Source organism: Eschrichtius robustus, chromosome 2 (genome assembly GCF_028021215.1).
Source record: "Eschrichtius robustus isolate mEscRob2 chromosome 2, mEscRob2.pri, whole genome shotgun sequence".
Taxonomy (NCBI): Eukaryota; Metazoa; Chordata; class Mammalia; order Artiodactyla; family Eschrichtiidae; genus Eschrichtius; species Eschrichtius robustus.
This window is the reverse complement of record NC_090825.1, coordinates 76,857,771-76,871,041: the sequence shown is the minus strand read 5'-3', so window position 1 is coordinate 76,871,041 and position 13,271 is coordinate 76,857,771. Positions and strand designations below refer to the sequence as shown.

At 35.8% G+C, this 13,271-nt stretch overlaps 1 protein-coding gene across 8 annotated transcripts in view; it reads left to right on the top strand.

The window, feature by feature from the left end:
* Positions 1-13,271, top strand: part of SKIC3 (SKI3 subunit of superkiller complex) — a 169,987-nt gene that overhangs the window by 92,921 nt on the left and 63,795 nt on the right. For all 8 annotated transcript variants that reach the window (XM_068535651.1, XM_068535647.1, XM_068535645.1 and 5 more), the window contains 6 exons: positions 53-193; positions 3,696-3,794; positions 3,902-4,010; positions 10,319-10,459; positions 11,285-11,386; positions 12,231-12,370. In XM_068535651.1, the coding sequence (XP_068391752.1) occupies positions 53-193; positions 3,696-3,794; positions 3,902-4,010; positions 10,319-10,459; positions 11,285-11,386; positions 12,231-12,370 (732 nt within the window). The remainder of the gene's footprint in view (positions 1-52; positions 194-3,695; positions 3,795-3,901; positions 4,011-10,318; positions 10,460-11,284; positions 11,387-12,230; positions 12,371-13,271) is intronic.

Here is a 13,271-nt window from a genome sequence, read left to right as displayed (position 1 = left end):
AATAGCATTTTAGTATTTTAGATAAAGTAACCATTTTAAATCTCCCTGATAGGTGGCCCGAACATGGCACAAATTGATAAAGACACGGCAGGAAGAAGGTGCAGACAAACAAGAACTTCATCAGCTATGGAAGAAATTGACTCAGTTGCTGGCTGAAAGTACTGAGGATCAGAATAATGAGACCCAGCAATTGGTACTACCCATTTATTCCCCACAGTTTGTGTCGTGAAAGTTGATCATTTAGCTGAATTTAGAAATTGGAAACATAATGATATGATATAGAAAAATACTGTATGTCAGACTAGATATTTTATAAATGTTCAATTTTAAATTCATAGAGGCTCTTCCTGATAAAGTCAGAATTACAGGCCTACAGTTGCATACTAAGTCTGGACAGACTGGAAATAATATTCAGGGTATCAGAATTTTACTTCCTTGTATTCATAAGAATTCACAATAAATCAGTTACTTAATCACTGTAAAAAAAGATACTATGAAATTGGCTTTTGCAAAACTGCTATAATTTCTATAAAGTTGTACCTTAAAGGTGTGTTTCTTTGTATTTATGAACTAAGAGTACTAAATTACTTTCAGGTTTAGCAGTTCAACTAGAGTATTTAATTTATTTATTTATTTAACTTTTTATTGGAATATAGTTGATTTACAATGTTGTGTTAATTTCAGGTGTACAGCAAAGTGAGTCAGTTATACATATACATATAGCCACTCTTTATTAGATTCTTTTCCCATATAGTTCATTACAGAGTATTGAATAGAGTTCCCTGTGCTATACAGTAGGTCCTTATTAGTTATCTATTTTATATATAGTAGTGTGTATATGTCAATCCCAATCTCCCAGTGTATCTCTCCCCTGCCCTTTCCCCCCGGTAACCATACATTTGTGACATACATCTGTGACTCTATTTCTGTTTTGTAAACAAGTTCATTTGTACCATTTTTTTAAATTCCACATGTAAATGATACCATATGGTATTTGTCTTTCTCTGTCTGACTTACTTTACTCAGTTTGACAGCCTCTGGGTCCATCCATGTTGCTGCAAATGGCATTGTTTCATTCTTTTTTTATGGCTGAGTAATGTTCCATTGTATATATATACCACATCTTCTTTATCCATTCCTCTGTTGATGGACATTTAGGTTGCTTCCATGTCTTGGCTATTGTAAATAGTGCTGCAATGAACATTGGGGTACATGTATCTTTTCGAGTTGTGGTTTTCTCTGAGTATATGCCCAAGAGTGGGATTGCTGGGTGATATGGTAATTTTATTTTTAGTTTTTAAGGAACCTCCGTACTGTTCTCCATAGTGGCTGCACCAATTTACATTCCCACCAACAGTGCAAGAGGGTTCCCTTTTCTCCACACCCTCTCCAGCATTTATTGTTTGTAGATTTTTTGATGATGGCCATTCTGATCCCTGTGAGGTGATACCTCATTGTAGTTTTGATTTGCATTTCTCTAATAATTAGTGGTGTTTAGCATATTTTCATGTGGTTTTTGGCCATCTGTATGTCTTCTTTGAAGAAATGTCTCTTTAGGGCTTCTGCCCATTTTTGAGTTGGGTTGTTTTTTTTTTGATATTGAGTTGTATGAGCTGTTTGTATATTTTAGAGCTTAATCCCTTGTTGGTTGTAGAGTATTTTATTTAGAGTATTTATATTTAGTATTTAGAGTACTTATACCTAGACATATTCCTTTTTAATGTACACATTTTCAAGTAATTGAAAAGAATTTTTAAAAGACTTAAAAAAACCTATTGGTTTTGAACCATAATTGGAAAATATTTTCATCATTCTATTCTTTATATTTGTAAGTTTAAAAGTAAACTTAATTTCATATTATAGTAAATAAACACTCAATGTACACTTGCTAAATTTAATAGAATTTTTAAATGTGAACAATTATAGACTCCACATAGGATTCGAAGCTCATTTCTTTATACGTTCGTTCATTTGTTCACTCATTAATTTGTTCCTTTAATTAGAAAATATTTATGGAGAACCTATTACTATATGTCAGGCAATGTCCTAAGTGGTAGGAATAAAAACGTGAGAATAAGATTTGCATTTGTTTGTGTATTGGTTTATCTGTGTATAGATTCAGTTGTGGAAAAAATTGAATGTTGACAAAATTAAGTGATTTATTAACTTCTTTTAAACCATGTCTTCATATTATGACTTATTTCCTTAAAATAGTATCGGTTACGAGGATATCAAACACATGCCAAAATAAGTAAAAATATTTTGAATTATCTACACTATACTCCTCCATGAAAGAGAACTAAGTATACTTATCATTTTAAGAATTGATTTCTAATTGTTAAATAGGATAAAAGGACTTTTTTGGGGGGGGAGGGTTATTTTCACCTTGAATGATAGTGATACTCTGCCTTATTTAAGTCTGTTCAGAAAAAAATGTATCATATATTTACCGCGTGGATTAATTTCATTACTATTTTTTTAAACCTGTTGTGCTAGACTGTTAGGCTTCTTTTTTTTTTTTTTTCTTTTTTTGCAAGATCATTAAACTTTATCAGCACAGTAAAATTTTACTTATTTATACAAACTTTATACCATACCTTAAAATGAAAATTTGAGGTGGTGAACTGTATTATGAATTTTTATTATAAAGTCATGGAAATTCATTTTGAAAAATGTAGAACTTATGTAACCAAATGAATGGTATTCTTTATTTTTATTATTTTTGTTTAAAAAATATTTATTTTTGGCTGCATTGGGTCTTTGTTGCTGTGCGTGGGCTTTCTCTAGTTGCGGTGAGCAGGGGCTACTCTTCGTTGCGGTGCGCAGGCTTCTCATTGCAGTGGCTTCTCTTGTTACAGAGCACGGGCTCTAGGCATGTGGGCTTCAGTAGTTGTGGCTCGCGGGCTCTAGAACGCTGGCTCAGTAGTTGTGGCTCACGGGCTCTAGAGCGCAGGCTCAGTAGTTGTGGCACATGGGCTTAGTTGCTCCGCGGCATGTGGGATCTTCCTGGACCAGGGCTCGAACTCCCCGTGTCCTCTGCATTGGCAGGCGGATTCTTAACCTCTACCCCACCAGGGAAGTCCCATGAATGGTATTCTTTAAAGTGCTTGCCTTGGATTCTGGTATTGCTGTCCTTGCTGAGGAAATATTTAGGAGGCTTCTTTTGGAATTTTCTTCAAAGTCAGTTAATAATACTATGTAAGAAGAATGATTTCATGATAGTTCAGTCATATCTCTGGTTTTTTACCAAAAGTATAACTTAATAAAAATTTTTTTTGAGATTGAAGATTTGCTATCCTGAAGGTGTTCCAAAGACTGTGCTGGTGATTTCAGAAGAGATGTTTTAAAAGTGATCTGAGCAGTAGCAGCTACACTGACATACGAGGCTGTACCTCTCAACTACTTAGTAGGGAGCAGCAAGCACTTACAAGAATGTTTTGTTAAATTAATGTCGCTAATTTATAGTTATCCCTTATTGGTTCAGTGCAGTCTGCTGGCCAGTTGGAGTTAGATATATTCCAAACTTAATTATACATTTTTTTCCTCATTGAAATTGTAGGGCCAGACAATAAAACACATTTGCAGTTACTAGTTAAGGGTATGGTTTGTATAAGTAAGTCTTTTGTGTTCAACTATTTATTGTATTTGTCATTTAAGTATGCTACAGATAATAGCTTTTTGTCTCTTTGTTTCAGCTCTTAACTGCTTTTGAGAATGCACTGGACTTATCAGATAAGATTCCTAGTGAAGATCACCAGGTGCTTTATAGACATTTCATTCAGTGTTTATCCAAAGTAAGTTGATTTTTAAAATCTCTAACGTGACTTTCTATTCTAATTAGGAAAGTGCTCACAAGTATATTTTACTGCTACTCACTTTATTTTACTTTTATATTTTCAAGTTTCCTCATGAGACTGCTAGGTTGAAGAAGGCTTGTGAAGGAATGATAAACATCTATCCTACTGTACAGTATCCATTAGAAGTGCTTTGTTTGCATTTAATTGAAACAGGTAATTTATTCTTTGTTATATTGTGTGTCCCAGAGGTGTGAGAGTGATGTTGCTATGAATCAAAAATTGTTTTAGTGCCCGTTGTGTGTAAGGCATTGTTTCAGTATTTCTGGACATGAGAGGAAGTACAATATGTATTCTTTGTGCACATGACAAGGCTAAGAAATACAGGAAAGTATAGTGACACCGAGGAATTATGAGCTACTGAGTTCATTGTTGATCAGGGAAGTATTTTTGAGGTAGGAATTGAAGAAGGTCTTGAATTTTCCGCAGAAATTAGATGAACAGGAGAAGGTGAAAGATACGCCACATGGCATGAGCAGAGGAATGGGACTAGGTGTGGTTTTGGGGAATAGTAAAATAGTTTTATTTGCTGTAGTAGAAAGAATAACTAAGATATATTTTGATTAAGTAAGTTAGACTGTATTACACAGGGATATGAATGTCATGCAAAAGATTTTGTGAAAGATTAACATTCTCAGTGTTGATGTTACATGGTATGTCAATGTCACAACGACATTGTTACAAATACTATAGTATGATAAAGTAATGAAGTTTGTGAATGATCTACTTTTTTAATTAGACAGAGCAGATTCAAGTCAGAGAGTGTGTCTTAGTGTATGCTTCATGCTGTTGCTTCTTTGTGTACTTTTGTTGGGGGAAGAGAGAGAAGTGATGGCAGCTAGCCTTCTGGGAGTTGCCAGAACTTGTAGCTGTGGATATCTTGTGCTTGTCAGTTTACAGGATGTTGACCATATTGGTTTTCACAACAGCTGCTGTCCGTTTTGCCAGTGTCTGTGCTGAATAGGTGTTTTAAAAAGAATTTGAATATCATTCCTGTCCATTCCTGTATTCACCTGATAGGAATATAGTTCATAGAAGTCAGTCATTGGAATGGAAATAACAGTACCAGCACCAGTGTGGTAGTGATTGTAAATTATTGCAGAGCTTTCCTAATCCATTTAAGTTTTTTCACTTTGTTGCTAAATGAGTATAGACGTAGGAATGCTTTGTATGTTAATGACCATCGCATGTTTCATAATTGAAAAATGGTTGAAAACTACTGCTTGAGGTAAATGAGGGAAAATTCCTGTTACAAAAGTCTCATTGCACTCATCTTGGCTCTCCCCACTCTAACTTTCCCTTGTAAGTCCAGCTTGTACTTTGTTTCCCCCTGGTGTCTGAGTTAAAGTCCAGAACTCTTCAATCTTGGATTTTTTTTATGGTGAGAAGTAAGCAGACCCCCTTTTCCTTACTTTAACTGAGTCAAAGATAGACGTGCAAGAGCAGTTTTCACTAACATGAGAAAAGAAAACATTGAAAGTGTTGTAGTGAGTAGATTTATGAAGTATAAAATCTTAAACTAATATGGTGTGCAGGATTGTACAGAAGATAGACTAGATTGGGTAGAATAAGTGATGCTTAGGAATGAATGAATTATAGGAATGAATGAACTGGGAATATGATAGCAGCAATTGAAAGTAACAGGTGAAGGCAAAAATGGAAGAGATTTCTTAGAGGTGAAGGGAGGGAGAAATCAATTTTAACTTTCAACTCTCCTGAAAAGTTGCACTAATATAGAATGATGGTTTGTACGAAAGGTAAGTTGCTGAGAGGAGCTGTTAATGGGCATTCGGAGGAAAATGCTCATCAGGGTTTGCCCATGAGAGGTCAGCAAGGGTTAGAAGCCAGTTGCGCTTAGGTGAAAGTGAATGGAGTGGATGACTTCAGAGGATGCGTGAGGGGCAGAAAGGTGAAAACTGTACCTTGGGCATTGTTGGCTGCCCTGAAGGGAAAGGGAGGAAGAGGGGGAAGAGGGGATGGAGGACAGAAGCGAAGAGGGTCAGAGAGGAAGGTGGGGGACCCGATGCAAAGCAACACGGGAGGCAAGGAAAGAGCATTTCAGAAAGGAGGTCTGTCTTGAGAGATTGAGCAACTAATTTTATGATTAGGAGGCCTTTAGTAGGGCTGTCTTTTTCAATCAAAGTGATTGAATTGGAACTTAGAATACAACAATGGGAAAAGAGTAGGAAGAAATGGTTAGCAGGTATAAAAAGAAGCAATCCAGGGACGGACTGACTTCATTTAAGGGAGAAGAGGAGGAAGTGTGAGAAGGGGATAGTAGGCTTTCAGAGAAGGAGAATTGCAGTAACTCTCCTGGCAGGAGAGTTTCAAGAAGAAAGGGCTAGTTAATGTTATGGATGTTGCCTTGAGGTCAAGGAGGAAGAGGCATGCTAAGAGACTTTCAGTACAGGAAGCGTCCTTATGATTTTTTTTGTGTGTGGTTTTTTTGTTTGTTTGTTTTCCTCCAATAGGAAGCATAGTTCTAAGTCACCCAGTTTCTTCAACTTTTAGCATGAGACCCAGTGTGTTCCCAAGATAAGTGGACTGATTTTCTTTATTGTGTGGCCTCTGGTACTCATCCCTCCACCCCTTTTTCTGCTATTGAGAAATTCATGGCTGTTCACCCTTTTCTCTCTGTTCCTGTTCAGCTATTCATGGTTTGTGCCATTCCCTCATTATTGACATGCTTACATGTTAATTGGCACAAGAAGATACACTGACGTTTCTTTTTGAGGACTGATCAAATGCTTTCTTAATAGGCACATATAATCCTATAATGTAGATTTGTTGAGTAAATATGCCCTAGTATATCAAAAAGCCTACAAAATTATAGAAGAAATAGGATCAACAAATAGTCTGCAGAGTTTTGCCTGTAAATTCAATACTTGACAAAATGTTTTAGTGAAGAGATAGCGAAGGGATTATCTGATTGATTAGAGAGAATGTTGATTTTTGTGAAAAAAAAATACCATTCTCAAAGAGGGTTTGGGGATGAGTATTTTGCAGAATTGAAAGAGAGATCTATATCCTGGCAAAGGGGAGTGTGTAGGTGGATATTTACGTGTATGGTACACCAAGGAAGACTTCTTTCTCTGCTGAAATGTTGGTTGTAAGGATTTGTGGAATGGAGCAGTTCAGGCTTAGGTACATTCTGAGGTGAAGCATTATTTTGGGGTGGAAGTTTAATAGTTAATGTAGGAGAGTAGGAAGCTGTGCCTAATGATTTCTTTCTTTCTTTTTTTTTTTTTTCTTCTTTTCATTGCTCCTTTAAGCCAGACTTTCTATGTATTAAAAACTTCTGAAAATCTGTGAGGTCTCTTAAAGGCTGATCTATCCTCCCCCAGAGTACTTTAGTGCCTGCAGAATTTGCTGCCTCACAGCAGTTAATCACTGGGTTCTTTTCCACTGGGGACAAATATATTTCATTCTCTTTTGTCCTCCTTTGCATGTTGAGGCTTGAAGACTCATTTGCAAAATGACTCAGTTTATAAAGCTTCACATAACAAGTAGTGAATAGCTTTCACAGTTGTCATCTGATGAAATGTTATTTCATGCTAAATGACCTTTTTGATTGATTTTATTTTGCTTTATTGCTGAAATGCAAGAGGATAAGAAAGCTTGTTTCTTCGAATCCAAACAGAAAAGAGTTTAAGATTTTCTGTTCCAGAAATATTAGAAAATCCAGGTGGAAATAAAGAAATGAGTACATGTTGTTTTTCTCCCGCCAAGCTAGGTTAATTTAAAAGAAAAATTCTGCAGCACTGATGGATTTCTTTGGGATGTCAGAAATAAATTAGTTATTAAAAAAACCTCTTGCCTTTTTTTGTGATAAACTTTAGGAAACAATTCTTATAGGTATTACTGAGCATCTACTCTGAACCTTTTCAGAACATCTTTTATCAGCTCCAAGTCTACCTTGCCTTATTGACAAATAAAAATAATATTGCCAAACTGTTTTAAAGTCACTAAATCTGGAATCTTAGAATCTTTTAAATGTTAAAAAGAGCAGATAAGTTAAATAAACAATCTTCTATTCAAAAGCAATGAAGTCTATTTCCTTTCTGGTTTTATCCTCCACATTTATTTAGGTAGTATTTTCAACAAGAATTAGTATGGAGAAGAAGTGGATTGAGAGTTGAAGCTGGAATATTCCTGTCTCTTTACACAGGATCACTCATGTTGTTATTACTGTTGATGGTTTTTGTGAACACTGTAGAGAAATCCTCTAAGTGCCACTTGGTCATATGTAGACGTGAATATAGTCTCCCCGAATCTCTTTTTGCTTTTATAATTGTGCTCCCAGATGTTAGCAAAGGGGAATATGTTAGGAAAATTTACCTTGTTTAAATGATTTTTGTGTGAATCCTAGACCTTTTGGAAACTATTTTCATCTGCCTATTCACACTTTGCTCACCTGTGTGCAGTTTTTAGTTAACCTAAATATGGATGATTTTTTAGGAAAGATGCATGATTGGCTTTTCTTCTTTTCATCCCAGGTGTGTTTTCTGTAATAAGGGCCGTTTTTATAGCCAAGATAGACTATCATGAATTGTGTTTCTGTGGAGTAAGAGAGAGTTTTGACTCAGTTGGATAGAAATCGAAGGTAAAAGTTTAGTAGCCATTTAATTTTCTTTTTCAGAGTGGTGAATGTTTTTAATTTTCCATAGTAATTCTCAGCCTTTACCTATTAATAGACTAAGCGTTTTGGGACATCAATTCATAACGGTATTTTTAAAGGATCATTACAATATTTAATGAATGGCTACATGTACAAGATACTGTACTAGTCCCTACCCTTCAGAAATTACTGTTTAGCTACAGAGGCAACAAAGGCAGGGTATATATGTTATAAAGCTAGTAATACAGTTGGTATATGGTATTGGTAAATACTGTAGACCGGTGATTCTTAAAGTATGATCTCTGGACCAGTAGCATCAGTATCACCTGACAACTTGTTAGAAATGCAAATTCTCAGGTCTAATATCAGACCTACTGAATCAGAAACTTTGAGAGTAGGGTTCAGCATTTTTTGTTTTAACAAGTCCTCGAGGTTATTTTGATATCTAGTTTAGACAGTATCGCTGGATAAAAAAGGGGGGGGGGAAGCCCCAGTGGTTTGCTTTTGGAGGATATAGGGTGTATGGAACTAGGCATGTCTATTCTTGGAATTCATATTTATAGAAGCGATAGTGAGAACATATTGATGGAAGGGAAATTCTTGTCTAGAAGCAGGCTTGTATCTTTTTTACTGGTTTATTAACCAAGATAGTATTTCTTCCAGTTTATTCTCATATTTCACCAAACAGTATTGAAGTTTTAATTCGTTAGCCATTAAGAATTCTTTGAATTTTTGGTGCTAACTTGGACTTCTAAATTAATATATAAAATATTACTTAGGGATTATATACATTGTTGTATATCTGGTTTTGAAAATTTTGAAATATATAAGCTAAATGGTATCATGCAAAGAATTCACCTTTGACATCTGTTACTGAAACAGTGGTTCCATATGTGGTTTGGGGCTGTTTTATAGAGATATTAAAGCATCACGTCTCTTTTTCAGATAAATTATTTTTATTTGTTCCCCTTATTTATTGCTTCAAGTTGTAAATTACTGTCTCAATTACTTTTTAAGAATTTCCGTATGTGATTAAACAATTTATTAAAGTGGTGAATGGTAGTCCCAGTTTATTCTCAAAACAGAAATCATATTTTCCACCTGTTTTTGTGCTTTTCTGGGAACAGGAATTCTGAGAATGATTGAGGTTGGAGAAAATGGAAATACAATATAACAGAACCTACAATGTTTTCTAAACTAATTTTTTTTACCAAAATAAATTCAAAACGTAGGCATTGGATGATTACTACATAAGCCTAACTGTTAACTTATATAGGAAAAAAAAGTTTTGAATGTAAACTTACGAAGAATGTGACTACGTCTTTGTACAGTTTCCTGCTGAGTGGCCTGTCTTTTGATCCTGGGCTGCTGGAAGAGTCCCCTGCATCTGGCATCTTGGCTGCCGCATCTCTAGCAGCACGTTGTTGTCCAGGGAGAGAGGCTGGCAAAGATACTGTCCTCTGACAGGGATTCCTTCATCTAACAACCAGAGTTCTTATTGCTGAATAGCAAAGGGAGACCCGATGGCATGCAGCGGGCCGAGTCTTAGCCTTGTGGCAAGTAGCAGTAGGTTTCTTGCTTGAAACCCTTGAGTACGACAGCAAGTTCGGTTTACCCATACTGCTGTGTGTAAAGTGGTTTCTACTTCTGGCATTTAAGAAGAAGAAGGAACATCATTTTCTTTATGAAATGTTAATATTTTCTACATTTGTTGGTCTATTTAAGTTTCGAATTCCTGGAATCAAGATATGGAAGTGTTTGTGTAAGACAGCTCTTGGGGTTTAAGTGTACAGGTTTTGGCACATATTGGTATATGTATGCTAATAACTTTTTCTTTTAATTCCAGGAAGCCTTACTGATGAGGGAGAACAATATTGTTGTAGATTAGTGGAAATGGATTCAAAAAGTGGTCCAGGTCTCATTGGTTTAGGCATTAAAGCATTACAAGACAAAAAGTACGAAGATGCTGTTAGGAACTTAACAGAAGGTGAGTGTTCAGTGTGCAACATACAACATGAGGTATAGTTGTTAGCAGGCATTTATCTTTGGGCCTTTCTTTAAGGAATATATATATTTAGGATAGAAGCAAAAAAATGTACTTACATACTCTGGAGTCTGCTTAAGATTGAATTCCAACTCTGCCACTCACTAATTTTAAGACCTTACGAAAGTTAATTAAACTCTTTGTGTCTCAGTGTTTTCGTTTGTAAAATAAGGATACTATCTCCATGCTTAGGAGGCTTTAATTTAGTCTTATCAGGTATGACAATTCTGGATGAACTTTCTCTCATATTGAGGTCTGAATGACAAATACAAGCCTGGCAGCGGGAGGAGCATTTTAGGCCAAGAGTTGAATAGCCTGAGGTGAGAGAAAAGCTAGCGTTCAGGGAACTGCTGATCGTTCAGCAAGATTTGAAAATAAAGTATGGGAGCAGGAGGGGACAAGAATTGAGGCTGGAAAGGGGCCTTGCAAACCTTGTTAAGAGGTTTGCATGTTATCCAAAGGGCAGCTGGGAACCAGCGGAAAGTCTTAAGTAGGGGAATTTCATAATCCCATTTGTATTTTTAGAAATATTCTGGCTACAGTATAGAGAATGAATTGGAGTAGATGGCAAGCACTTGCATTGATCTGGGATAGATGATGGAGGACTGAACTGAAGTGGTGGGGCGTGGAATCAATGTGACTTTGTGACTGATTAGATATGGACTACAAGGGAGAGGGGAGGAGTCTGATTTGGGGAGCGGATTGTGGTGCTATTCATCTCAGTCCTAACGGAAACCTTGGATTTTGTGATTACTGTTATCCTTTTAGGGTTAAAGGAAAGCCCTCTCTGCACAGCTGGATGGTATCATCTGGCAGAAGCCCAAGTCAGAATGCGTAAACCTAAGGAAGCTCTTCTTTCATGCAATCAAGGTATTCTTGACATCTTCCAGGGTGGCCAACCCTGTTTCTTTTCATCTTAAAGGAGACTGATAATGGTGCTTTATTTTGTATTTTAAGTTACCAACTAATTTACATTTCATTGAGGAGGTTAAAAAAAAACCACACCAAGTCTGTGTGCATATCTACTACTATATTTTTAAACCAACAATGAGTATTTATCAAAGGTTTCCTACACTTGGAATTTTGACAAAGTCAGTTTAGGCTTGTGTGGTGATGCTCTGTCTTTGTAACAGGGAAGCTTCTTGTGTGACCTGCGACCTTCACTCTAACGTAGATTCTTGATTCCTTCAATGTAGGTAATAGACAAGGAGAGGTATCTTAGAGCCTATCTGCGTGTGCTCACGTAGGTCAGGTGTGGGGTAAGAAATCAGAGAAGTGATGCACTGCTCTTGGCCTGGCTGGTGACCTTGCCTCTGCAGTTGGGAAGCAGTTTACCTTGGTTCATCCTAATTCAACTTCTTTTCCCTTCCATTATCCTTAATGTGCTATTTTTGTGACAGATGCTTTGGCTAAGGGTTAACCTCTGTTATGTAGCAGATATAGACAGCCATTGTTGTGTTTCAGGATGTTCAGTTTTATTCTATGTTACGTGAAGATGGAGGTTTTAAATTTAGATCTATTCTGTTTCAAATTCAGATATTTTCATAAAGAGTTCAGGGAAGAATTTATAGTTAGCTTTGAATTATTCTTCATGTACATTGTTTTGACAGTTTATTCTTACTATATCTACAATTTGTTATATGTTACCCTTAAAAAGAAAAAAAAAAGTGAAGTGATACGATTGTCTTCATTCAGATGTCCTTAATTTTGTCAGCTCTGAAGAACATAGATAATCTTGGTGTGTCTGGTGGCAGTCTTCATCAGAAGAATCTTTGTCTTCATTTGAAAGCAGAGGCTTTGATTAAACTCTCAGATTATGAATCTTCAGAGGAAGCAATTCGTACTCTTGATCAGGTAGTCTTATCATTGCATTTTTCCCTTCGCCTTATTTAGTTTTTGGTCAACCAGGCATCAACCACTCTCTCCTTACCACAAATATTTACTTACAAAAATTTTGTGTTAGAGGTATGAATTCACCACCTCTGCACTTTTTGGAAACTCCTAAAGTTATTTGTTTGCCTCTTGGTTAAGTACTTACAGTGTTCTTCATATGATGCAATTTCTTTCTTTAGTTCTTGCTCTTATTCTCCTTTTCTCTTTTTGCCCTCTTGGGTTATCAATACTTGATTATTAATTTGGTATTCTAAATTTTTCCCTCTAGAAAATATTTCATAGATTAATGACAAGAATTATTAAGGACATTTGTAGCTTCATGGTAGAGAATTTTGCGTGTTTTATTCAACTTAAAAAACACTCTGAGGAAGATTGATATTTAAGAAGGAAACTGATTTCTTACTGTTTTTGATTCAAGCAGTTTGAAATTCCCTAGCAAAAACTAGTAAATTATGAATTATAACAACGTGGTGCCTTTAACAATATAAAGATATTTTTCAGATAAAGGCTATTTTTGGTATAAAATTAAAATTATATCACTCAGTATATTGCAGAGTTCTGAATTTTTATAAAAAAATCATTGTTTTTTATATTTCAAAAGGCTTTGCATGTCATAGTTTTTCTTTAAAATTAGAACGGTTGTCAGGATCCTTCAAGAACAAATATCTTATTTTCTTGTTTTCTCTCAATACTTGCCTTCCACCAAATAGTGTGTTTTGGGTGAATGCTTTGGAGAGGTCTTTCCGTACTCTTTTTTTTTTTTTTTTTTACAAAAAACAAAAACCAAATGAAAAGTTCCTTGAAGAACTGGTAGAATCCAAGTCTGAGACAGAAAATGTACAAGATGAGCCCAGGACATCTT